This window comes from Idiotropiscis lumnitzeri, chromosome 7 (assembly GCF_059441095.1).
Source record: "Idiotropiscis lumnitzeri isolate Australia: NSW breed Sydney's pygmy pipehorse chromosome 7, RoL_Ilum_1.0, whole genome shotgun sequence".
In the NCBI taxonomy this organism is placed as follows: Eukaryota; Metazoa; Chordata; class Actinopteri; order Syngnathiformes; family Syngnathidae; genus Idiotropiscis; species Idiotropiscis lumnitzeri.
In genome coordinates this window covers 6,316,733-6,343,942 of record NC_142397.1, presented here as the reverse complement: position 1 = coordinate 6,343,942, position 27,210 = coordinate 6,316,733, and the positions used below count along the sequence as shown (strand labels likewise).

Below are 27,210 nucleotides of genomic sequence, written 5' to 3'. Positions count from 1 at the left end.
GCAAAGGAAATGCTAAGTGAATATTCACCGAGCCATTTTTTACTAAAACAATAATCTGCGACAGTTAAAGCTCCGTTTCCTTCGTTGCTCTGCGATGCTTGACTCCGTCTAGCTGAGCCATCCGCTCTCGTCACGGGGATCGAGAAACTCTGGAGCTGAGTCGTAGATGTTTGCCATTATTACTTTATTAGTCGTCTAGCATTCTTCATTGGTTGTAGTCTGTTTTCAGCCACTGTTTGCTGCAGAAAAACAATATTCACAGTCAAATATATAGCATATAACACAACTGGAAATCAAGTCAATATTTACTTCATACTTTTTGTACATGGTATGTCAATTATGTAAGATTTCTTTTCATCAGCATGCATGGATACGGCAAGCCGGAAACTGGTGACGCATCAATACCACTTGGATTTGATAATGCCATTCCATCTTGGAGTGGTGATGAAAATATCGTGTTCACCTCTGTGCGTTCACGACCAAATGAATAAACTTATAAAGAAAACAAGATTGTGAGTTATAAAATAAAACTGTGACCGGAGAGGTGAAGTGATGCTTAATCACACCATCATTTACCTCTCTTGCCACACTCGCGATGGGAGCGCGGCTGGCTCGGCTGTAGACGAGCAGGTCGCTCAAGAACGTTGGTTCTAACGGCCACCTGCGCCGCTGCCCAGTTGGAATTCATCATACAATTCTCCAGTGCATCATTTTGAGCATCATCACCTTAAAGTATTTCCACACAACCGACGTGGACTCTGGTATCGGCGTTTTATTATCGGCCCTTTTTTTTGGGGAGTCAAAGTACAAATCCAGAGTATCAGCCCCTATACCGATATTTTTTCGGGATCGGTGCAGCCTTACTGGAATGTAGTCTGCGATACAGTCCTGCTTAGGGTAGACTGTGAAAGGTCAAGGGTCATTGTATAGCCTTTAATACACGGAGCTCAAATCACAAGCACGCCTGAGGTGTTGTGAACCTGCTAACCTTTCACTTCTCTTTTTCCCAATACAGATCGACGCCTTGAGTAAGAGGAGTAAAGAAGCAGAGGCCGCCTTCTTAAACGTGTACAAGAAAATAATCGATGTCCCAGGTAAGACGACTCAATGCTGGATCCTGCGTTGGGCTAGACGCGTCAAGCGTGTTACAAAAAAAAAAAAATGTCATCAGGAGGACCCTTTCATGCATGCAGGCAGCACCACCAGATGAGGAGGGGGGGGGGGAGCATGACACCATCCCTCTGGTGCTTCATCGCGGTGCATCCAGGCGTGCTGCAGCGCCCTAATATGTCCACATGAGATCTCGTCTCCACTTGGTGTTGCCTTTAAGAAGCTATTTAAAAAAAAAAAAGGGGGGGGGGTCCTCGTGCTTATCGAGCGCTGCTGCGACGTATGTGAGCAGTCAGCGTGTCGAGGTCGGAGAGGGACATGGAGCATCGTCGGAACAAGTGGCATCAAGTTCATCTATAGCGTAAGGAGGTCATCGTATTCCCACACGGTTAGACCTACAGTAATATCTTTGGATTGTACTGCTCCCAATAAGTCAGCGGCGGCACTGACGGGGGCTATTCTTAACTTGCAGCGAGACAATGATGTAATGCCTGATGCACACGCGCACGCAGCAGCGGCCTGACTAATGCAGCGAGCAGTCTTGAAAGTGGAAACAGTGTGTTTTGTTCTGTCTTCTATCAGCCGAAGGCCCGGTTCGTCAGCCCAGTGTGCTCTGCTGTAGATTAAAGGTGTCTGGCGAGAGCGTTTAGCACCAATGGCCCACGAGTAGAACTGCTTTTAACTGGCTGTACACTAGATTTGAATAACGAGGAGGAGGCGGGGGGTGAGGATGGTGTATGTGAAGGACAAAGGTTTGATAAGACGGAGAAAGTTACATTTCAAGGGCGCCAACTTGGAGGCAGATAGGCGTCTCCGTTCAGTCTGGTTCTGTTTCTCAATGTTTGTTTGTGCTGTGTGCGCGCAGCCGACGCGAACGCACGCACGCACTCACTCACGCCTTCGTGTAGCTTCGCCCTGCATGGTGTGTCACCTTGACGGCACAGAATCAGCATGAAATTCTCCAATCGTTCTCTACTGATCTCTCATTAGCATAGTTAAGATATCTAACTGTGTCAGACATGAGGCGCGCACACACGCACACACAGCCCTTACCCCCAGCTGTAAGCTGTCAGTTCCTCTTATCTGCACTACACATACACACACACACACACACGCACACACGCACACACACAAAGTGCTCTTTTCGCTGGCATGCTGATGAGCGTCGCCCGCGTCTCTTGGCTGCCTGTCACCAGTCTGCCACCCATGAGCACCAATCAGATGTGATTGGCCTGACTGACAGGGCTCTCTTCATCACACTGACAGTTAACCCTGCTGTGTATTCAGACATGTTGGGAAGCTGCCTCCAGAAAGTTGTCTTTATACCTCCTTTTTCCTTATTTTTTTTTTTTTTTTTGGCGTTACATAGTCTACGTTTTTCATGTTTCTTGGCGTGCGTGTGCTGTCAAGCCCATTGGAATGAAATGATTTACTTTTACCTTTACTCATCGTTGTTCATTGTCATCACTAGTGGCTATCCATTAGCGACGTGATTGCGACATGTTCTCGACGGTCAGAGTGGGCGTTACGTTTGATGGTGTGTCATTCAATATCTTAAATTGAAAACTGAACTTGTCTCAACTTCCATGTTACTGTGGTTGCATGCGTCTCTCCGTGTAGAAACACGTTGCCACGTTGGCGGCAAAGTAGGAGGAGAGTCTGTAAAAGACGGCACATGTCCCAAGTTTAAAATTATGACACGTTACAAAAGAGGATGACGCGCATAACAGCCGGTCCTCTATCTCCAACACAGATGATAATTATATTGGCTAAATTAAAATAGCCTACCGTCGCTATTTAAAAAGCATTCTAATGACTCTGCTAGTGATCAAAAATAGATACGGCCGTCGGTCTCCCGTCAGTCCCTTTATTGTGAGAACAGTAAGGAAACAACATGTAATGGGAACAATAATTCACCAGCTCTCCATTCGCATTAGCTGACGCCCACATCACTCACCAGGTCAGTCCTGAAATTGATTGGTAAAAATTGTTTGATTGATTGGTTAAAAAAAAATAAATTAACGTATGGCATTTCACGTATAACAATGCTTCACTTGTTTGAAGAGTGTCAAAAATGTTGCTTAAAATATGGGCTGTAGAGTTAACAAAGGGTTTATGATGGCTGAGTTTGACCTGGATTAACAGATTAATTAAATTTCAGTCCAACTGCCTTTATTTTCAAACTTTTAATTACATTTTTCTTTTATTATACTTATTATAATCCCTTCAGGACAAATTCAATTGACACTCTTGCTGCGCGTCTTTTGTTTCACCTCGCACACCGAAACGAAGCTTATGCAAAGCGAAAATGTCAGCGCCCTTGAGTTGATCGTGAATGAATTATTTTATTATTATTATTTATTACTTATTTTTAAGAAAAAAAATGATTGGAAGTCTGAACACTATCCAAGAATGGAATTTTAAGGTCGGAGCTGACCATGCAAGCACAAAGAACACGGGTGTCAAACTCCGGTCCTCCAGGCCACCATCCTCGCATTTTTTAGATATTTCCCTCCTCTAACACAACAGATTGAGATGACTGAATCATCATCAGTAAGCTCTGCAGGGGCCTGATAACGATCCTGATGATTTGAATAAGGCGTAGGACCGTAGTTTGACACCTGTGGCAAGTAACTGCACCACGTATCGGGATCGTAGGATGCCGAGTGTCCCAAAAGCCGCTACACGCTGCCTATATTCATTTCACGTATCATTCGAGCAGACGTGAGGCCATCAGCAATATGCAACTTAGGCTTTGCCGTTTTTGCAAGCAATGCTAATTGACATTTCAGCAGTGTTGCGAAAATTTCCACCCGGCAAGAGTTTTTCCAATCCCCGACTGCAGTTCAGCGCCAGTTAGCAAAGCTTTATGGTCGTCTCACCAAACGATACTTGCAATGAAATAGAAAAAAAAAAATGAAGTGTGGAGTGAATTTTACGACATCCTGTATATTATAGAGCCGGGTGATACGGTTTTAACATAAAATGTAAAAATCGACAAAATTTGGATGAAACTATTTACTGCCTTTGAACCAGGCTTCACCCTGATTGAACTTTTAATAACTTCCACAGAAGTATTCCGAATAAATATTTTTTTCTTTACATGTTGATGATGTTCAGCGAAGCTTTTTTTCCCGATATTGGTGTCCGTTTAAACTAATAGCCGCAGACGTTTACGGCCGCAGTTACTTCTTAGCCCACCATTCCATTATAACGCCAGCACTTGCGATATTATTTTGTCCTTGACGGCAGTCGCCGTTCTCCGGAGGGGGAGCAGAGGTCACGGTCGGCGCCAAAATAATGTTCCCGCAGCCGTTAGAGATTCATCGCCTTGCTCAAGGACACCCCAGCGGGGCAAACGTTTGCTCTCACGGGGACCCGTGAATGCGGTTATTGCGTTTTTGTAATCTGCTTTGCGCCGAGTGTTAAATGTTGTGCGTGTACTCCTGTGGCAGATCCCGTACCTATACTGGAGCTGGCTCAGCAGCTGCAGCTGAAGCTCCAGAGGATGCACGACATTGAGACGGAGAACACCAAACTTCGAGAGACACTGGAGGACTACAACAAAGAGTTTGCAGAGGTCAAAAACCAAGGTTAGATATAAATAGATCTCTGTTCACGTGTCTCAATTCTGTTTTTATAGCGGTAAAATATGGCCTGCGGCCAACCGAGAATTTACATTATCACGAGTCCGGTGTGATTTGTTGCATCAGTTCACCGTGCAAGCATGATGATTAAGTGGTTGTCACATCGGTCTCACATTTGGGGGATCGAAGCCCGGCTCCGGCCTTCCTCTGTGGAATTTTTTGCCATTTTTTTTTAACTCAGTATTCTCATTGAGAATTAATGTGCAATTATTTTTGAAGGTCCTCTTCCCGTGCATATTACAATAAACAGTATTAGCTTTATTATACACAAATGTTTTGGTCTGATAGGTTAGGTTTAGGCTAAAACAAAGGAAAATGACCCATGAATTAAGATGATAGAGGACGCGCACTAAACTCTACTAAATGAGTGTGGCATGAACCGAATCATATTACAACAATAATGCTAACAAATCTGTGGCGTCCAATCAACCTGCCCGGAAAAAAAAAACGCAGGCTCGGGGAGAACATGCCAACTCCACACGGGAAGGCCGGAGCCGGAATCAAAGACATCTGCACTGTGAGGCCATCGTGCTAACCAGTCGACCACTGTGACGCCCCACAATTAATAATAATAAATAAAAAATAATAATAATTAATTAATTGAAATACACTTTTTTCCTCATCTTTAGACAGCCCATCTACTGAAACGAGGGAGTCACTTTTACCATGCAAATCACTTGAAGATGTTTTTTTTTTTTGTATGAAAGGTTTTTTATAAATAATATTTGATTGATTAATTGATAAAAATCAGAACCCACTTGTGCTTTAGACAATTAAAAAGACACACTCTGCAAGCATTAAAGGGAAAGGGTGGGGGGGCTTGGGGGGGAAACAATATTTCCTTTCACGACGCATGAAAATGATGAAAAGCAAAAGTATCACCAGGGAGCCTGTTAATCAGATTTTGAAATAAATAATCTATCCTGACATCACAAGCAACTTGAGAGCCGTGTGCCACTTTGAATTAGGCCTTTATAAATCTTAAGTGCGATTTGGAAATGGTTGCAATTATAATTAAAAATAGATGGCCCGACAACTCTACGCAGTGAAAATGTGAATAGAATGAAGTGTTCCTTTTGCGTTAGCGCTCTCGGCTCCTCAACATTAACGTCGGGATGTTGATGATATTTTTACAGTGGAGAGAAACCTGCGCGGCGGACATTTTTTCATCCACATTTGGAAATATTTGAACGCCTCCTGCATTATTAAAAGCACAAAATGTACAAGGTTTTACTCTTCCAATTAGGTTTTCAGGGGGAAAGAACATGTGGCACATTTTCATGAATAAAAAACGACACGCCTACCTCAGGGTAAAGAAAGATGGAAAAAGTGACAAAGGCAGGGATGAACGAGAAGGAGTTGTAAAAGTGGTTTAATTTCAAGTCCGGGGGGAGGAGGAGGAGGGCTGGAGGGAGCAGGGAATGTTTTGGAATCTCCCCTTTTGCTCGGCGAGGGTTAATTGGAGCAGCTCGATAGCGGCAGGGTTCCATTCTGCCATTGATTTTCCTGTTCCCTCATCCTTTATCCCTCCTTCCCGCCTCAATAGATGGGGGATATTTAAACCCCAAAACGCGCTGTGGAACTCCCACTCCTGTTAAACACACACACACACATGCTGAGCTGCACATGCACACACACACACATACAAATGGAGCAGGGGGCATTGATCCTTGCAACCTAAATGTTTAAAGTTCAGTTAAGCAGTTAAGGGGTAAAGAGGGCTCTGAGGGGACTCTCCTCTATCGATTATGTGTCAGAGTAGTGAGACTGGAGTTTAAATCAGACGCGGCACGCGCACACACACTCATACACGCGCGCACAAACACACGCATGCTTGCTAAGAGCCCTCAGTCAAAGGCTGCAATGCTCTTTATCACTGTCTCGGGCATTTATATCTTTCTCGGAGAAATCCACACACATACACAAGAGGCCTATTTATTACTCCAGTTATGTGTTAGATTTATTTCCGGGCCGCGACGTGCAGAGCTCAGCCGTCACCAGGTTATGGGGTTTCAGCGCTAATGCGGTCCTAATGAATACAGCGTATCTGCTCGGAGAACATGAGTGTGCTCGCCATCCAGCTTTGGATGGAAAGGCCAGGCAGGAGGTTCCGGAGCATGTGCAGAAGGTCCTCGTTTCCGTTGACTGGAGAAAACTCTCACAAACGCATGTATACGTGTGCACTGGCACAAGAACTGTACTGTCAAACGAAACAAAGCGAATTACAGCTCGTGTATTTAAAACAACCACAGCTAAGCCTTTCTGTTCGCTAGCAGCATGCTAACAAAAAATAGCATCTAGGTTGCGGTGCTGTAAGCCGTTCATTGAGCAATAGATTGAAGACAAACAGTGCAGCAACACACATAGAAAGACAAGTACTCAGTCATGTATTCTTTATCCTCTGCAAAGAATGACCTTTATTAGTTTCAGACGGATGAGCAGAGAGGAGTTGAGACACCTTCAATGAACAGTGTATTTTTTTTAACGTTTTTTACATTCTTTTGTGGTTTAATGCCTCTATGTGCTTTTCCCTCCCGCAGAAGTGACCATCAAGGCCTTGAAGGAAAAGATCCGCGAGTATGAGCAATCGCTGAAGAACCAAGCGGAGAACCTGGCACAAGAAACGCAGCTCCAGTTGCACAACGACTATGCAGAAAAGGAGAGGTGTGTGTGTGTGTGTCTGGTGTGATTTGAATCCTTGGACGATCACGTGACATTTTTATTAGATTTAACAGTGCCCTTCTTAAAAAAAAAAAAAAAAAAGTAAAAAGCCCTAGCGTTCAGTCTTCATCAGTTTAATCAACCCATTTGTATCGCGCTGCTCATTGCGTCGGCTCTTTTTAGATCCGAATGGTGGATTGGAAAGTAAAACAATGGCTGATTTTTCCCATGGCTGTGCCACTTACATTGATTGGAATCAGCCACCTCAGACTGCTATTTTCTGTCTTCACCACCAACTATTCCAACCATCCTGTCTGGATTTAACGTTACACATGGGTCCTTTTATTGGCTACGGGAGTGGAATGAAACCCGAGAAATAACTTGATTTGATATGCTTAAGATTAGCGTTCATAATTAATTGTAATGGGCCACTTCCTCGTCTCGTAAAAACCCATTTGGATTCTTTCTTTTTTTTTTTTTTTTAAATGGTGAATTTTGTCAGAAACACAGGGCGCTTGTGCTTGCAGTAATGAATGATGGAAAAAAATAAATAAATTCCGCCAGATACTTTATCAATGTGAAATGTTATCTTGTGATACCACATTAAGTCAAATTTGTCAAAGGCATGTGTTAAATGTGGTTGTCCGGGTTAGTTTTTGTGCTATTTCCAAGTTAAAAGGGACTTGCTTGTGTTCTTAGAAACAAGATGAAAAGTCTCTGGCGTCTCGTGCCTCTATTTTGGTTAAAAAAAACAAAAAACAAAAACACTGCACCAGTGGAAAAGTGCCATTTTAACCAAAATAAAATAAAGTGTTTTTGTAGAGATTATACACGCAAGCTTGGTGGGGGCGGGGCAAAAATCCAAACAGAATAGTCGGAGCTGAGATTCAAACCCAGAACTGCAGAGCTGTGAGGCGAATTGTTGGCTGGCTTCTTAAGTCAAGATCATCAAAAAATATTCCAGACTGAATATGACATAACTATAAAGTTTGGTTAAATCCTCCTCATTGGGTCAATATCACCATAAAGTGCCTTTTGCGTGTGTCCTTGAAATTGTTGTCCGCCCAGTTATTTTGGGCTAATTGCCGCTTTGAGAATGCCTCTCCCGTTTTCAGCGAGCTTCCTGCAAACATTGTGTTCACTGTCAGAGTGAAATGTTAATTTTGCAATTCAAAATGTGTTTGTTAACTGAATCGTGTTGCTAAGTGAAGGTCACATGGTGAAGTGCTCATTAAATGCTAACATTCGCCCTTTTTTGAGGAATGTCTTTGTGTGCTATCGCCTTGAGAAAATGTGGTCAAAAAAGATCTTCCAATTTGTGTAAAACGGTATAACTTCATTATTTCTCAACATTCTCCTCGAAACTTTCAGTTTAATATAGCCACTAATTGCTCAGGCCGGCCAACATTTTGAGATGTGAACGGGTCCGAATGACTATGATTGTTTAAATGCCGATACTTGCCGTAAAAACTCGACTTAACTAGTGCATGTGGCTCATGATTGGTGAATTATTTATTTATTTATTTTTTTTTGGGGGGGGGGGTGAATTTTTTTGTAATGAAGGATTTTCAAGCTAGAAGTGTTCACTCAATTTATTTATTTATTTATCTATCTATCTATCTATCTATCTATCGGCTATAATTCCTCCTGTCACGTTGCTTCTCCAAGCCAATGTGCTGTGAAACTGAGACTCCCGTAATTGCAAATGTACTTCAATATTTAGTCATTTGTGAAATAGTTCAGCCAATCATAACCAAATCCTCTGGTAAACCCCCTCACCCGCCCCCCACAAGTTACAACATTCGGGCAAATTGCTGATTTAAATGTCAGTCCTCGTGTTCCTTGCGAGCTCATTGCCCCATTTAAGACATACAGAAAAAGATGAGTTGTTGTCGTTTGCATTTCCTGTACGTCAGTGATTTATCACCCCCCCCCCCCTTCCTGTCTGACTGAGGGCCCACTTCCTTTCAGTGAGAGGGGGCAGTAAATGGATGGCACATTCGATACGTGGCTTCTTCAAGGAGCGAGCGAAGGAGAGAGATGAAAGGATGAAATTGAGGGCAGGGGAAAAGAAAAATAGAGATGACAGGAGAGACGGCTCGGCGGAGTGGGGGGGGGGTTATCAAAGAGTGCCATAAAGACGCTCTTTGTGCTAGATTATTGATGTTTTTACACGCGGCGGCAATTTCTCAGCAGAAACTAACTTTTTATATGCTAAGAATGAATCTATTTTATCCTTGTGGTTTTTGTAGGCCCGCGCCTCCCCGCCCGTTTCCTCGAAGCTCCTCGCCCCCGCCCCTCGGTGCTGAGTGCCCCAGTGGCTAGACATTCCTACCTAATAGGGCTGCTTAATGAGGAGTTGGTTGCGTTAGAGGGAATTTTTAGTCAGGGAGGAGGTGTGTGTGTGGGGGGGGGGGGGGGGGGGCACTTCAGAAATGGTGGGAAAATGAAGACTAGCTGCAGTTGCCACAAAGTGTGAATCTCTTGACGCTGTGACTTTCTAACGTGACTTTTGTCTGCCTCGGTAGGAAACTCCAGGAGAGCCAGGACTCCATGTCGTCACGGTTGAAAGAGGCCGAGCACAAGGCCCAGTCCCTCCAGACAGGTAATCCACCCTGAAGGAACGAGGAAATGTGCCGCCCCCGCTTTAGTTCCGAGTGTATTTAACAACTCTCTCGTCAATGTTTTCGCAGCACTTGAAACAACTCAGGCCGAGCTCTTTGACTTGAAGACAAAATACGACGAGGAATCCTCAGCAAAGTACGTGTCGCCTCCCGTTCCCCACCCCCTCCTCCTCCTCCTCCTCCTCCTCCTCCTCCATAGTCTGTTCCTGACATAATCATCCTGTTTAGTACACCTCTTTGCCTGGAAACTCCCTCTGCTCTGGCAACAGCTGGATTGTCTCCCACAAGGCTCAGCCAGCCTCAAAATCCCGGCATTACCCCTGCGACTGTAAATACTGACAGGGACCGTGATGCGTTCTGCAGCCGCAGCAAGCCCAGCATTTCCTTGTCATGTTATTTGTGTCAAAGTGCTCCCCGGCATGGACCGCCATCCCAAACTTACTGAAACATTATCTGCAAGGGAGGAGGGGGGGTTGGTTGGCTGAGCGCACAGATGTGAACACAAATATCTAAATCAGTTAGAATTTGGCATGGTGATCAAAAAGTGGATTTATTGAAAGAGTGTGATTTTAATTTGATCATCTCGTGTCCCCAATCCTGTCTTTTTAGATGATTTAAAAAAATAATGTACTTGAATTACGAAGGGGGGGGGTGAGGTTGACGCGTAATAACATTATAATACATAACATGCATGCCTTTCTTATTACTCTATTTAAGCTTGCTTGGAAATGCGACTAACTCTTTGCAAACATTGTTGATTTGACCTTTTTTTCCATTGACGGAGATTAAGAATTGCATTCCGTCTGGATCATGAAAGAATCGTAACTTGTCACTGTTAATGAGGACCCAATCTTGTCTCATTTGTCTCACACAAGAGTCCTTATGAAACATCCGTTGCTTTTGACATCAGTTGAGACTCCAATGAGCTCTTTGGCATGATAACCAGACAATCTGTGGCCTCGCCCGCCTCAAGTTCTGTCACGAAAAAAGGTCCTTACCAAATGGAATTGTCACATCTTTAACGCTCGGTTCCTGGGGGCTTTATCGTCAGTGGCTGAAACGGGGGTGGTCTTGAGACAACACGGCATGGGAACACACAAATGTTGAAAATTTCCCTAGAAATTGCCGCAGGAGTCACGGTATAGATGAGAAGTCTCGATCTACGGTAGTGGTGCGCAATCTTTTTTTTTGTGTCATGGACCGGTTCAGACTTTTCGTATACCGGCAACCATTCGCCAAGTCGACTGTACGTTGCTTTTAAATTGCCGGTTTTAAAACATCTTTACTGACAACAAAAATATGAGTCAATATTTTTTTCCTTTATTTATAATATTTTAAATTGCAAGGCAGAAATTGTGGGGGGTGGGGGGGACTCGTATGCCTAATGTGAAAGACGAACCCATAATCTAATATATTGTAATACAAAAGAATTGCTTGTGTTTAAAAAAAAAAATAATTACACGGAAAGAGCACCTTGTAAAAATAATCGCATATTAAATCGCAATATTTCTTGGGGGGAAAAAAAATAGAATTAGCTTTCCAAATTGTTCAGCACTACCATCACCCGCTTTCTGTCAGTCCTAGTCTCACCCTTTTCAAAAAAATCAAATCAAAAAATTTCACACAAGAGCCAGATCACTGCCGGCTTACGCAACTTCCAAAAATGCAAAGAAGTGATTTTGATATCAACAAAGACGTCATACTATAATCCCCTCATTATAAATTTGACATCATTTAATGAACCCTTATCCCCAACCCGAGTATTTTCATCTCAAGCATCCTTTTTCATTTTCATTTGCAAAAAAATAAATTAATAATAAAAAATAAAAACAGGGTTGGATTCCTGAAGGTTGTGACTGATGAGGCACCTGTGAGACCAGCTCGCTCCAATACCTAAGAAGCGACAATCCATCAGTATTGATCTTTCGAGCTGTGTCGAAAATGAAAACAGACGCTTTGGCTTGTCAGCACGCCTATCTGTGAAGTGACACGCACTTTCACATTCACATTGCCGCGTTCGAAAAACAAAAAAACACTCGACGGTTTTGTCTTCAATGTTTCTTATGAAATGGTCTAATTGTGTCTGAAACCACTCAGTGCATAAAACAGCAGATTATAAACTTTGCTTTTCAGGGATTTTCTTTCTCTCCCCCACCTTGGCCCAAGTTCACCGTGCCTGTCCATTAAGAGAGTTGTTAAATTGACTGGCTCTTACAAACAGATCGATCCAACTTGCCTCATCCTCGCACTACTTTTTTTTTTTTTTTTTTTTCCCCCCTTCTGCTTCTCCCTCACTCAAACACTATCTTTTATCTGTTTATGAGAGGAAAGTCCACAGGAAGATTGCACAGTGCAATGGTGCCAATCAATACCTTCTATAGACTATTTGCCGTCACCCCTTTGCATTTTCTTTAGCCCGCAGCCCGATTGCACTCTCGCTCATTTCAGCATTTCTTTTGCCCCTTTTATGTGGCACAAAAACACATTTTGTGTAGAAGGCCCCATTTGCTTGCATAGGCTAATAAACACATGCCTACCAACATCCCCACGCACACTCATGTACACATTCAAACACACACACACACAGACGCGCGCTTGCTCGCTCGCTCACTCACTCGTGAGCCCGAGGCAGTCAGGGTCCTTGACTATGTGGCGTGCTGTGATCTGAAATTTTAATGCAACGCTTTAAAGCGCACACAAACCCTCTCTAACCCTGCACCCTCCCAGTCCTTGGAGTCCTTCCCCCCCCGTTTACTGCTTGGCTGAGCAAATCGCCAGTGTTTGGCTGAACACAACTTTTAACCCTTTGACTGCTTCACAGTTTGGCACTGCAAAAAAAAAAAAAAAGAGAGAGGGGAAAAAAAAGGCGTCCATACAGTACGTGCACGTTTTCACACAAGCGCCTGCATCCGTACGCACACGCACACTTGCTCTGAACTTGCTGCTAAGGAGGGCATTGCGTGACAAATCTCCCATCCTCTTGGTGCATTTGGGTAATCTGCCTTTTAAAACACACACACACACACACACACACACCCCCGCATACACACATTCGGAGAATTGGTTCAATGTTGCCGTGATGGGGACTGTGTGAGCTCCAGCAGAAAGCGGGCCTGCAGATGTAGAGTTGCCCCCTCTCTGTGTTAGCTTTTTGAGGGTCTGCCTGGCCGCGTTTTACCCGTTTAGTCACTATTAAAGATTAATGATATATTGATCCACGGCTCTGCAGGATGCCGTGTGTGTGTGTGAGTGTATGTGAGGGGGGGAAGCTGTGTGAGTATGTTTTAGAACGCATATGTGTAGTTTAATCTGTGTAAAGGCTTGAGGGTCCATTTGAGGAGGAACAAAATTTTAGATGATTAGGGAGCACTTTGTATGTATTTCCTGTTTGCATATCAACTACACACACACACACACACACACTACTATCAAGTGGGCCAAAAGGTACACACACTGTCACACTCTCGCAACCAGCTTCCTTTTAAGCCTTCTTGAAATCCCAAAGGTAACTCACTGTGAAAATGCAATGTGGAGAAGGCTGAGGAAAGAAAAGGGAATGGAGTGATGAAAGCTGGAAGGCAAAAAAAAAAATAAATGGGGAAAAGCAAGCCGAGGTCTGCAGGCTACTGCGAGGAAGAAGGGATCAAAGTGTGATAGAGGAGGGAAATGAAAATCTAAATCGGGGAATATCCTGCTGGCACTGAGGACTCAGGCTGGAGGGGGGAGGGGGGGTGAAGAGAGCAGGAAAGTGGAGGAGTTGAAGAAAAAGGAGAGTGGCAGACATACAGTAGGTTGGAAAAGAGATAAAGATGAAAAGGCCTGTCTGTAATGGAGGAAGTACAGTAAGAGCTTAAAGGCTCTGGGCCTTTTTCAGAAGTCTTCCAGTGCTCACTGATGTCACCGGGTGCTACAAAAAAGCCCTGTGCACGTTGTTGCTGTGCGTTTTTTAAATGTGCTCTCTAGCTCCCCCATGTGGCAGCGCTGCCTCCAATCGGGGCTTCAGAAATCTTCACCTTATAAAGAAATCCCCACCGCCATTTTCCAACGTTTTGGGTGCAAGCATGCGTCGCCTCATGGCTAGTCGCTCCCTCGCCCTCGCCCGCCCGCTCGGCCGCCTGTCAGAATACACAGAAAATCCTTTCCCTGTGATCTGCTTTGGCCCTCAGCCTCTAGCTTTGCCTTTATAATTCCCAAATAAAGCCAAATCCAAAGGTTATTTAAGAAGACTTTGTGCATCTGTACTTTGATTAAATGATCACATTTGGAGCGGGCGCGCTGGGTGTATTTGGGTTGCATTACGATATCCATAAACGCTCTCCATTACAAGCTTTTCTGGCTTGTCGGCTCTCTGACCTCACATTTGTGCGCGTGATAACGCGCAGGCCACTCGCGCGCGTGCGTACACTATAGCTTAAGACAGGATAAAAGCTGGTGAGGTAGTGTACTATTATGTTGCCTAAATGCGCACTAGATCCTTTTAACTCGTAGGGAAAGAATAAAAGTGGAGAATGAAAAGCTCTCCTACCCTCATCTGAATTTTTTTTTTTTTTATTGCATTGCCTTTAGCACATCGTTGACCTAGTATCAACTTTGTCTGTTTTGTTAAACACATTCAAATCAGTCGTTGTAAAGCCTATGGGACACAACACTGTTTCTCATAGTGTGACACACAAACACAAAAGCTGCGTGGGTCTTTGGCTTCACTATCAAAAGACCGCAGCGCATAATGGTCGCACGGCAGTTCTCGCATGCTGTTACCTCTTTGCACTCAACGCTGCTTATGTAATGTACAGACTCAGACGTGTACAATTAATTAATTTTGTGTTATTGGATCTTTCTGAATGAGTTTGTGTAAAGAGATGGATGATGTCTGAGTGGTTAGCGTGAGGGCCTGCTGGATCAATTTGCTGAACGATTAATCAGCTGCCATTAGCGCTTTTCAGTTATGCCTGTCATTGCCGAACGTCCATCCATCCATCCATCCATTATCTGTACCGCTTCTCCTCACAAGGATCACGCACGGGGGGTGCCTCTACCAGCTATGTCCGAACATTTTTTTAAAAAAAAAAAGGACATAAAAAAACCTGAGTGCAAGCCAATTTCACATTCTGACTGACTTGTGTTTTATAACTAACTAAAAAAAAATAAACAAGTGAAAGATTGGAACAAAATTTTGAACAAAATTTCCAAATTTTGAACATTTTGTGATTCAAACATTTATTTAGGTACAATTTAAGGCTGTGCGTTTAATCGAAATTCAATGACGATTACGAATATTACACTCAACTGTTACAAAATTGGCATTATCGTAATAAACGATTATTATATACAGTATTACAACAGTTCTATGGCAAGTTCTAAGTGTAGAGCAAGTATTTTCTTTTTTCTTTATACAAGGGAACCATACTAGAATTTATACATTTGCACTATGTTTTAATTTTAATTTACTTATTTATTTATTTTTTTTAAGTAGGACTTGATTTAAAAAAAAAAAAAAAAAAAGTTTGCCAGCACGCCCCTCCAATGTCCGTACATTACCGTGCACATCTTGACGAAAAATAGTAAACCATGTGTGCATATCAAACAAACACTTTTTTTGTCCAAATTGACAATAATTATTGTCATTAATATAAGCATTAGAGACTTCCTGCTGTCCGACCTCTCGCAAGTGAGGGGTGAACAGTGGCCTCCTCCATGCAGACCATTAGTCAGACACAATCTCACATCTTCATAGCAGATTAGTCTGCTGTATTAGGATTTAGAGCTCTATTAATGTTATCCCTCTGTTTTAGTGTGGCCGAGGTTTTAGGGGAGCTTACATATGCGCATAGAAACACACATTTAACGAGACGCATACATGCACACATACAAGCTGCTCGGGTTAGGGAGTTCACAATCAGTGGATTAAGGTGAAATTTTGATGGTATCTTAATGGACACGCCACTTGCATTGTGGAAATGTGAGTTTACTGGCATGTTAGGATTTTTTTTTTTCTTACCGGGAAATTTCTGACTTTGTTTTCTCCGTGTTTGCGCACGTGTGTGGTCGTCTCATTGAACGCGTGGCCTCCGATGTGGTGGTTTGGCCGTGTGTAGTAACTGATTGTATTCCTCAGGGCCGACGAGATTGAGATGGTGATGACAGACCTTGAAAGAGCCAATCAGGTAAACACGCTGACCCTCAAGCAAATGAGAATGCAGTACCTGATTTTACTTTTAGAATTGTCCTCCATTCAAGAAGTAACCCAAAGTGTATACACCACTCACAGAAAGTCGGGGCTTGTTTTCGACTTTCAGGTTCAATTTCACGGTGACTCCAAAATGCGCTTAATGCACAACTGTTAGATCATATTGAAGAATCAAAGAAATCTATTAGAATAGTCTTAGAATTAAATATCCTTCATATTTGATGATTTTAAATTAATTCCAAAATATTATTCAAGTAAATATTTTTTACAAGCTTCACAAAAACAGTAGTTGAAAATGTGATTAATCGCAATTAATCATGGAATTTTTTTGTAATTAATTAGTTAAAAATTAATTAAAAAATAATGAATAAATATATATATATATATATATATATAGACCCGAAACAGTTAAATAGCCATTTCTGTTCTCCACACTGAGTCAATCAGTCAATCAAAATATGTTTCATAACAGGCTAGATTTACTGCATTGCTTTTGTGAAGCTTCTTGTTTGTTTTTAAATTTATTACAACGCCACTAACCCCATCCATCTGAAACTGGCCCCTTAGCACGCCCTCTGCCCTTGTGCTGTAAATATTCCCGTGGTATCTGTTAATGTCATTGTTGTTAACTTTCATTATTAGCCCACGAGTATGATTTGTGGCTAAAGGGTTAGCATGGGCATGTAATGTTAATATTAGCCTAAAGGTTAGCACTCTCGATGATAATGCCACATGCACGCACGCACACACACAAACACACACTCGCACAAACATGCACTGTTCACACTTCTGATTTGAGTTTTACTAAGGATGACAGCATGGCCTCCAGCTCAGCCACAGACTTTTTATACGCTTTTATAAAGAGAAAATGGAAAACAGCATTTTGCTCTGGCGACGAGGCAGTCCGGCTCCCCGCCCTGTCAATCGCGGCTCCCAATGTGGTTGCAATTAGGAACGCCGTTGAATCGACTGCCTGTAACTCCTAATGATGGCGTGTTTACCCCGTGTTACTGATGATTCCCGACTGAAGCATGGCAGTTTGGCCGTAAAAACAGGCAGCGGGTGTCATCTCAATTTTCCGAGCCAATGTAATATTTCACTTTATTGAATCGAAGGAAAAACCCTTCCTCCCTGTGGTGTAAATCTGTTTACGCTGGAAGGAATTGGACTTTGTCGCCACGCAGACTGGAAGACAACATATTGAAATCTGCTGATTTTCTCCAGTTGTGCACAATCCAGTTGCATTCTGGTGATTTAGGCGAGAAAAAAAGGTGTTAATAAATTGTTACATCAACATTAGCTCCGCTCACACCACCCTCCATGAAATTCTAGCCCCCAAGTCAAATTAATATTTTGAAGTTAGCGGCATGTCAGTGCCATGCAACGTCACTCGCCTCGCTCTCACGTGTTAAAAGTTTTTTAGTCTTCCTTAGGGCCAGCGGGAGAATCCAGAGTGGTTTGAGGAAATGTGTACACAAAAAGATAACACATTAATTCAAATTTGAGCCGCATAAACATGAGATTAATGGTGTTTGACCGTAAGAACTGCGCCGTTTCTCCTCCTCCTTGCAGCGAGCTGAGGTGGCACAAAGAGAGGCTGAGTCACTGCGGGAGCAGCTGTCCTTGAGTAACCAATCCCAGCAGGCCGGCAGCCCGACCAGCAAGGCCGACCCCGACACGGTAACGCCCTTTCACCCCCACGCGACTGACAGAGACGTATTGAAGAACTAAAGATCCGCTCGGCATTTTACTTCCGAGGTGGTCGTCTGATCACAGCGGTCCTTAATTGATTACCGTTGTCATCGGTCTCCAAGGTCATTGACGAAATGAAGAAGAGGTATTTGCTGGCCTTGTTACTGGTTCCGTAGTGGCTCAGAGAGTTGCACATGCAAATGGGGCACGTGTTTTTAATCATTTTGCCAATGAATCGATTAGAAAATATTCAAATTTCTATCCCTTTGTTCAAAATTAGGACATTGTTTCAAATTGACAGGGGGAGAATATCCGTACGTTTTTTCGAGTTAGCACAAAGATCTTCAGTTGGCTTTCATGGAGCACTACAGAAATTGGATAATATTTACTGTTGGGAAAATAAATTCCTACCATTTAGACCAGGGGTGTCAAACTCATTTTTGTGGTTTCCCTCAGAGGAACCATCTAAATGTATAATCACCTTATGTTATCTCATACACACAACAAATGGATGGAAAGCCAGCTTTAAAATCTGAAAGCCAAGTAATTGTTTGTTCAACAATTCAATTTATTTGAAAAGGGGAAGATTGGTAATAAATAAGATTTTCCCTTCGTGGGCCACTTTAAATGAGGTCGTGGGCCTGATCTGGCCCCCGGGCTTTGAGTTTGACACCTGTGATTTAGACACTTTTAAAATCAAAGAATCGATTATCCAATAGATTAGTTGTCGATTATTCATTGCACCTCTAATATATTTGCATATATGCGTTTATAATGCGGAACTATTTAAATATGTGACTAAAAAGCAAAGTGTGGAGAGTTCTGTCGCAGACATTCTCGAGTGCAGTGAATGGATGGAGCCAACAGCTTCTCAAATATCCACTCTCTCTCCATTTTCTTCTCACTCATTTCCTCTCTTTGTGTTATTATAATGCAGCCCCGGTGATCCGCTTCTTCCTTGACAATCATAACTTATGGTTTGTGGTTCAATAAAAATCAATACAGTCGTATACTGTATGTGCCCCCTCCCAAGCTCGGATGCAAATGGGCGGGTTGCATCAGGAAGGGTAAAAAAAAAAACTATGCCAAACACAATTGCCCACTTCAGTTAAATTAGTCTCGCTGTCAGCTGAAAACGTTGTTGTGGTTCTTGGCTCGCAGGAGCAGGCAGTGGAGGTGGCATCCCACTCCAGTCTGGAGGCAGAGCTCAGGGCCAAAGAAAGGGAGAGCGCACAGCTGGTGGAGGACGTCCAGAGACTGCAGGCCAGCCTGACCAAACTCCGAGAGACCACCAGCACTCAGATCACCCAGCTGGAGGAGGAGCTCAGTAGCAAGGCCGCCGTCCTCAAGGTACGCGGAGGAGAGGTCGCCGGGATTATGGGGGACGGGATTTTAACTTTTTTATATTAGTCTTGCTGTGTGGGTGTCGGCATTTACGAAGTCCTTTGTTGCCAACAGGAACTAGAGGAGAAACTTGAGAAGCAAGCAGACTATGAGGAGGTGAAGAAGGAGTTGGGGTAAGGAGCTTCAGAACAATTGATCGTGTGCGGTTGCTGTCGGTGAAGCGCTACTAAAGTTTGTCCTCATTTCAAGACCAAGCCTTTCATGTCTGCTGTGTGATTTTGTCGTTGTGCTGCTTTGACCTAAAAAAATCTGCGGCACATTATGAAATCGTTCATTTTCATCTTGGGTGTGTGTAGTATTAGAATGTGTTTTCTCTCCGTCCGCAGTATTCTGAAGTCAGTCGAGTTCGGAACATCGGACTCTGTGCAGGTAAGAGTCTCGGAATGACATTGCTCCCATGGTCATAATTAGGACATCAAATTATTTGATAATTGAATAAGTATAGTAATTATGAGCTTTTCAATTGAAAAAAAAAAAAAAGTTTTATTTTTACATCATCCTGTTCTCTTTATAATTAGGATTCCTCCAAACCTCTGGAGGTGCTGTTGCTGGAGAGGAACCGTAGTCTTCAATCGGAGAGCGCCGCGCTACGCATAGCCAACGCCGAGCTCAGCGGTAAGTTTAGGAAGGTCTCGGCTCACCTTTCCAAGTAATCCCTGCGCTGGTAAGGCTGTGCTCATGCACAGATATGTGCAAATATCTTGCTTCTTTTTCTCTGAGAATACTGAACACCAGGTTTTGTTTTAAAACATGTCACATAAATGAGTGTTTAGTGAGCCCACGCGCAAAACAAAGACAACTCCGGCGAGTTTATTCACCAGTAGGTCAACCTTAAGAGCAATAAAGTTGCACAACACCAAAAATGAGGACACCATACTATGCCCCCCACCGACCCCCCCCCCCCCCCCCACCCCTCCCCTTGCATCGGGACCGCCGCAACATTGTTTATGGGTTTGAAATGTCATAGCTTTAGGCTTGAATAGCTGAGTAGCTCTGAATTGATTAACATTCACAGTAAGGGGAGCCTACTGTCTCGCTCAATCATGTTAAGTCTCAATGGTTATGCATTTGAATAATATTACTCGCTGCGCCGATCATCGAGATGGATTCTTGTAGTTAAAAGATCAAGGGTGGAGGGGGGGGCACACATTGCATTCATTTTTTTTTTCTTTTTTTTTTTTTTTGATGAATGTGAAAAATGAGTCTGTTGGAAAACTTCGACCTTCACTACGATTGTGAAGACCTGCCCACGCTATTTGCATTCTGTTCCGCCATAAATATTGTTTTCAGACTTTCCCCCTGGATATGTTTAATAAACTAAGGACTTACTACCGCATCTGGGACAATGGAGTGTTGAGGATCACGGCTGCCGAAAGGAGGAGGACATCGGTAGACCACTTCTGTCCACTTGTGGCCGAGAACATGAGGAACTGTGAGCCCCTGGGCCAAGCTAATCCGCCTCAGTGGCGCACTGTCCAATGTTTTGGTTGTCTTGAATTTTTTTTTCCCTTCTAGGCTGTGACTTACAAGAAAGGTTGAAATCACAAATGCATGGGCATTTTGTCTGGGGGGTTGGCAAAAAAGGCTCATTTGGAAACAATTTGATTAAGTTAATTTCGTGTTTCTTCTCTGTTGATGGAACCCCTTTTTTGTTTACTCCCCCCATAATGCATGGTGTGTTTGACCTTTCTTGTAGGGCCAGCCGGGCGGAAAGGGACAGAAGAGTCGACACCTAAGGAGGAAAGCGGCGACCCCTCTTCTTCGCCCCCTCCTCCTCTTCCTTCTCTTCCTTCCTCCTCGCAGCCTCCCCTGTCTCGCACTCACGCCGATGCCCTCAACTCTGCCACCACCACCACCACCAGCAGCGGGGAAACGCACCCCTTCACTCCCACGGGCATCGGACAGGACTTCTACTCTCCGGTCTTTCCGCTGGTGGGCGGCAAGATGGCTTTGAACTCGTTGATCCAGCGGCAGCTGCTGCAGACCTTCTATTCCAAAGCTTTGCAGGAGTCGTCCGGGATCCCCAGCGGGGCTCTTCTCTTCACCCCCTTCACTCCAACCCTCAGCTCCATCCCTACCTCCACGCCCGGCTGCGGTTCCGCCGCCATCCCCCTGGCGGCCAGCAGCCCCCAGCCGCCCCCGGCCAGCCCGGACATGGCCCCCGTTAACGGGAGCAGCACCGCCGGCAGCGCCCCGTCGCCGTCCCCGAGCCACTCGGACGCCACCACGGGGAGCGTTTTGGACGGCGAGGACATGGACACGGCGGAAATCGCCCGGCAGGTGAAAGAACAGCTGATCAAGCACAACATCGGTCAGCGCGTCTTTGGCCACTACGTGCTGGGCCTCTCCCAGGGCTCCGTCAGCGAGATCCTGGCCCGACCGAAGCCGTGGAACAAACTCACCATCCGGGGGAAGGAGCCCTTCCACAAGATGCGGCAGTTCCTGGCCGACGAGCAGAACATCCTCGCGCTGCGCAGCATCCAGGGCCGGCAACGAGGTAAGCACGTGTGGCCCGTCGGCGCGTGGAGTATGTTTGTGTCAAGCATGCGTGTGCTCGTACGTGAACAGCCCTGCAAACAGCTATCGATTAGCTTGTCGATAAGAGCTAGCCTTCATTTATTTCTTCCTCTTTCCTAACTCCCATCCTGTGCCACATCTGTGTGTCCTGAATGAGTTCTTCGCACTCATCCCAGGAGCCTCTCCGAGCCATTGTGGTCAATACAGAAACCTTTCACACATCAATAGAATTGATCTGTGGGAACTAGAAAGAAGGCTGAGGTACTGCTAACTGCGGGTAGATTCGATTAGCCCGGGCCTGCTTTTGTTCACGCATCAGGACATTTCTGATGGAAGATTGTCTCGGTGGTACACAAAAATGCAGCAGGGTTTACCACCTTGTATTAAAGAGAGTTTTGTTTTAAGGAAGGCCTCAGTTAGTCACCTCATATTGTCATGATACCTCACACTACTGTCCGAGTAGTTTAATCTCGCTGCTCCAAGTAGAGGCTAGGCTCCTGTCAGGGCTGCACGCGTTGAAGATCAATACATTTCTGTGCACTGGATAAAAGCATCCCCACATTGCTTTTACTTATTTGCGTTCTTCACGCAGTAGCGTAGCTGTTAGAAAATAAACCCACAAGTGCTGTAACATAGTGTGTGGTACATTGTTTTTAACAGAGGGCTCAGGCCAGCCCCAGCTTAGCCGAGTGTTTCAGGATGTTCCGAAGCGGAGAGCCCTCTCCAATACAGCTTCACACACAGGTCTGTCCCCTTCACACACAGATTCGAGCACGTTCTGTCCGTGTGGCATGCTTGTGTAAGGGTGAACTGTATCTGTGTGCGTGCGTGGTTGTGGTTTGTCAACTCAACGGACGGTTAGTGAGCATAAATGTGCGGCGATGGTAGCCGAGCGAAGCCAGCATGCGCGTTCAGAAGCGAACTGGTAGTTCTGTCGAGAGCCCGGTAGTGCCTTTGCATGTGTGGGCTCCGAAGGAATAAACGCTTTCCGGTCAGAGTGTGAGGAATGTGGTGCTGTGACAAAGTTCATTTCAATTATTAAATGATCCATTCTTATTTTTTTTTTTTTAAATCTCCAAATAGTTGGTTTTCCTACTCGTGTTAATCTCTTCCTGTCCGCTTTTGCTTTTCCAGGGAACATCACTGCTCGCGTCCGCTCTCAAGATGCAGGTTCAGATGAGGCCATCAAGTCCATTCTGGAGCAGGCCAAAAGAGAGCTGCAGGTGCAGAAAGCCGGTGAGTGTAAATCTTTTCCAGTCAAGTTTGGAGATGTTTCCGTATCCCCTTGACATTTTTTTCCCCCCCTTCCTATCCTATCGCCAGATTTGTCGCATGCGCAACCCTCATACGCAGGCCTGAAAGGAGGGGGCGGAAGCGGGCTCGGAGGCGGAGGGGGCAGCGGGTCAGATGAGGCCATCCGCTCCATCCTGGAGCAAGCTCGCCGAGAGATGGAGGCCCAGCAGGCTGCGCTGGAACCCATCCTCAAAGCCTCATCTTCCTCATCCTCCCTCGTGTCTCAGAGGGACTTCATGAGCTCACCGCTCACCGCTCCCCTCCCCCCTTACAATCCCCTGGCTCTCTCCCTCAAGAAGCCTCCCAGCTCCCTGTTGTCGTCGCCCTCTTCTCCGTCCCCGGTGCTGGACTTCAGCTCTGGCATCAAGAGGGAGGGCAGGCCCTCTTCGGGGATCGACATGACATCCGACGGCGCTCTCAGGCAGGGTCGCAGCTCCGAGGGCTCGATACGCTCCGGGACTGCGGTGGGCGGGGTGGGTTACTGGAGAGAGCAGTGGTGGAGCAACATGCACACGGACCCCCGCAGGTCTTCAGCAGGAGATGAGAACTACAACCAGGAAGACTCCAAAGAGGTGCGGGCTTCTTGCGTGTCTGCTTTTCCCGCTTGCCCCGTTTTCTGTTTGCTAATAGTTGCGCTCGACAGCAGCTGCATGTCTGACCCGTTCCCCTTGCTGCTTGCTTTAGGGAATACTGAGTGACAGTTTATCTCGAAACAAGCCGTGGAACAAGTTGAACCAGAGGAACCGGGAGCCGTACCTGCGCATGCAGCCGTGGCTCAATGGAGACCAGGGGCAAAACGCACACAACCAGCAAGCTCAGAACCAAGGTACACAAATCCCACAGCAGCACAGATCTATGATTCACGCAACCTCTTTACTCAGAAAGCCCTGATTAGAGCTCGCAGCAAGTTCCTACTGTCCATCTGTCAATCACTCAATCTTTCCTCCCTCCATCCGTCCCTCGCCCGATCTGACCTCGCATTCTCCCATATCCTCCCTGATAACTCCTCCCACCATCCCCCCACATCCACTATGCTGCGGCAGTGGCAGCCAGCAAGCTGCTGGTTTGTCATGTCATAGACAAGTTAGTGTTGCAGCGCCAGATGGCAGCTCCGTGTGTGCGTGCGTGTGCGTGTCTCTGTTTCTCTCTGGGGGTGTAAACAGCAGCTAATGTACACTGACAGCTCCTCATGACTGCTCTCTTCCAGCCTGCTGAGCTGCACAGCAACACAACACAGGCACAGACAGGGAGATGAAAGAAAGAGCAGCTAGCCAAAAAAGCGTCAAACTAAAAACTTAAACACCTTTGCTGTTCCTTAAATAGGAATTAAGTTGATTTTAGGATGGCTCAAGTCCCCTCCCCGAGCCGACACACTGAGGGGGATAAAAAAATAAATAAATAAATAAAGTGTCTCCTCACCGACACACCCTTTGTGTGTTGTCCTTTTATCTCCCAAAGCAGAAGGTACGCCCAAAACATCGGCGAGCTGCAGCCCCGCGCCAGAGTCGCCACTCAGCTCGGCCGAAGAGTCCGTCAACGGCCTCGCCGGCGATCTGCTCTCTTCACAGTCGTCCGGGCTCAAACCCTCGTCTGACGATCCTTCGTGTGGGGACTCCCAGCCCGGCACCCCGCTGCCAATACCAGGTCACTCGGGTTTGAGCATTCAGGAGATGGTTGCAATGTCTCCTGAGCTCGATACTTACGCTATTACCAAGAAGGTGAAGGAGGTCCTAACAGACAACAACCTCGGTGAGACATCGTCAAAGTATATTCCTCTTACCTACCCCCAATTGTTAGCTTTTTGCCCCCAAACTTTTGAGGCAATGCAAGTCAATTTTTCCAACTACTCGCACATGCTTGGGTAATTTGCAGATTCTTTTTTTAGATGATTAAATATGAATTTGATAACTCAAATTAAGAACAAGAAAGGAGACAAACACTAAAGAAGAAGAAGGTGGGGCAACGTGTTTGAACGCAGCGTTTGATTGGCCACTTTGATAAGTTTACGTGTGGAACGAGGCGGGTTCTGGCGTGTGAGCGTGTAAATCGCCAGATTCCACAGAACTGATGTTACAGAATGTGACGATGAATTTTCTGATTTATTTCATTTCGATTTGGGGCCATGTGCGCTTTGTAATGTGGAGCCTTGTAGTACAGTGATTCCCGCCTATTTTCAATTCAGCGGAACCTATTTGCTGCAGAACTTGCATATTTTTATGCGCTGTTATGTAATGGTGAACTAGGCCAAGGCTTTGGCAAACACAAAAGCAGCAATTGGTGTCAAAGAAGTAAGATAAAGTGATGCATATCGACGATGAGAGGAAGAGCTCAATTTAGCCTAGGTTGTTAGCACAAGCTACGGAGTCTCTTCAATGCATGTGTGAGGTTTTGCAATAACTTCACTTTGACACAAAGTGATTTTGGCTCCTTATTTGAGTTATATTTACAAAAGAATTTTAATGAAGGCTATTATTTAACTCATTCACTACCAGCCGAGTAAAAAAAAAGAATCTTTGACGTGTTTAGCCGTCAATGGTAGTAAACACTTCTATTTTTTTTGCACTTGGCCACAGGCTTTGTTGAGCTTTTAAATCAATGATCTTGTCTAACAAAGGCTCCTCCTCTTCTCTCCTCACCAGGCCAGCGTTTGTTTGGGGAGACTATCTTGGGTCTGACGCAGGGTTCTGTCTCAGACCTGCTGGCCAGACCCAAACCATGGCACAAGCTCAGCCTGAAAGGCAGGGAGCCCTTTGTCCGTATGCAGCTCTGGCTCCAGGACCCGCACAGTGTGGAGAAACTCATGGACATGAAGCGCCTGGAGAAGAAAGGTGTGTATGAAAAGCTTTAAGGCCCGGAGAGGTAAACAAAAACTCTGCACACGGCGTCGGGGCTTCACATTTAAAGAACGACAAAGAAACCCGGTGTTGTGCGATTGAACTTGTATTTATTTGATAAGCCCGCGCAGATGAAAGCCCTTTTGAATCACGCGTGCACATCTGCACAGACGATATCCTTTGTGTAGGACGGTTGAGCATGTTGTGCAGATCACAGTCATCTTGGTGTGATGTCAGTTGCAATCAGGACGGCAGGCATCACGTACTGTATTAGATGTGACAGCTAGGGGACCGCCGCGGGCCTGCTTACTCACAGTCATCAGCACTCCTCTTCATCATTGTCATCATCGTAATAATCATCAGTCTATAAACTTGTATTTTTTACTCTTTGTTCGGAGCCTCTTATCACGCCGCATTCCTTTCTTTCTGGCATGACGTGTGAGTGATTATTATCAAAACCAATGGCCTCACCGTGACCCCTCTCAACACAATTGATGCGCTTTTTGTAGGAACAATGTTTGGGTTTTAATATGCCACCAGGCGCAGGCGTCTTATCTTAAAACAAAAATAGTGAATGAATGAGTGAAAATCGCAGCCAGCTGTAGTCCGTTGTGTTTCTACAGTGTTTGTTTGGGGTTACTCACCTTCAAGCTTTATTTGGGTTTATTGACCCCAAAGTCAAACGGGAAAAAGCCCTGACCCAGAGCAGAGCCACAAGGAAAGACAGCGACGACTCTACAGTAACCATGTTTGGCCCCTCACCTTTGCGGTACCAGCCCGCAAGGTTGCAGCTTGCCCCCTTTTTTTTTTTTTTTTTTGAGCACTCTAACCTTGCTGTGAGGGCCTCGCTGCTGCTGCTGCTGCACAACTAATATATCTGGCAGCGTGTATCAGGGTGGACAAAATGTCAAACTAATGTGAAGCTGCCGTGAACTGTTCATTTTCTGCTGCTGGTGCCTGCAGTAAACCGAGCTACAGCTGCTGTTTCTGTTGCACAGAGCTTTATTGTGACATTTTCTGGAAAGTACAATAGCACCATCTAGTGCCTGGCAGTATATTACTGGTTTCCAAGGGCCTATATAGTCACTAGTAAAGACCACCGGCCATGACATTGGCGATTATGCTGTGGTCACAAAACATAGGGGAAAAATGCTAATTTTATGACTTGAAAAATTGAAATGTGGCCACACAATACTCATTTGTCTTCATAAAATGCAATTCGAAGTAAAGTGAGGGCACCA

At 45.0% G+C, this 27,210-nt stretch overlaps 1 protein-coding gene across 1 annotated transcript in view; it reads left to right on the top strand.

Moving 5' to 3' along the window:
* Positions 1-27,210, top strand: part of cux1b (cut-like homeobox 1b) — a 70,202-nt gene that overhangs the window by 39,894 nt on the left and 3,098 nt on the right. Inside the window, exons 4-21 of the mRNA XM_088300283.1 lie at positions 1,016-1,094; positions 4,566-4,703; positions 7,298-7,421; positions 9,947-10,023; positions 10,112-10,178; positions 16,158-16,206; positions 17,802-17,909; positions 19,083-19,271; positions 19,380-19,438; positions 19,652-19,694; positions 19,844-19,940; positions 21,022-21,822; positions 22,503-22,586; positions 22,977-23,078; positions 23,166-23,707; positions 23,820-23,961; positions 24,597-24,884; positions 25,775-25,963. Of these exons, the coding sequence (XP_088156409.1) occupies positions 1,016-1,094; positions 4,566-4,703; positions 7,298-7,421; positions 9,947-10,023; positions 10,112-10,178; positions 16,158-16,206; positions 17,802-17,909; positions 19,083-19,271; positions 19,380-19,438; positions 19,652-19,694; positions 19,844-19,940; positions 21,022-21,822; positions 22,503-22,586; positions 22,977-23,078; positions 23,166-23,707; positions 23,820-23,961; positions 24,597-24,884; positions 25,775-25,963 (3,178 nt within the window). The remainder of the gene's footprint in view (positions 1-1,015; positions 1,095-4,565; positions 4,704-7,297; positions 7,422-9,946; positions 10,024-10,111; positions 10,179-16,157; positions 16,207-17,801; positions 17,910-19,082; positions 19,272-19,379; positions 19,439-19,651; positions 19,695-19,843; positions 19,941-21,021; positions 21,823-22,502; positions 22,587-22,976; positions 23,079-23,165; positions 23,708-23,819; positions 23,962-24,596; positions 24,885-25,774; positions 25,964-27,210) is intronic.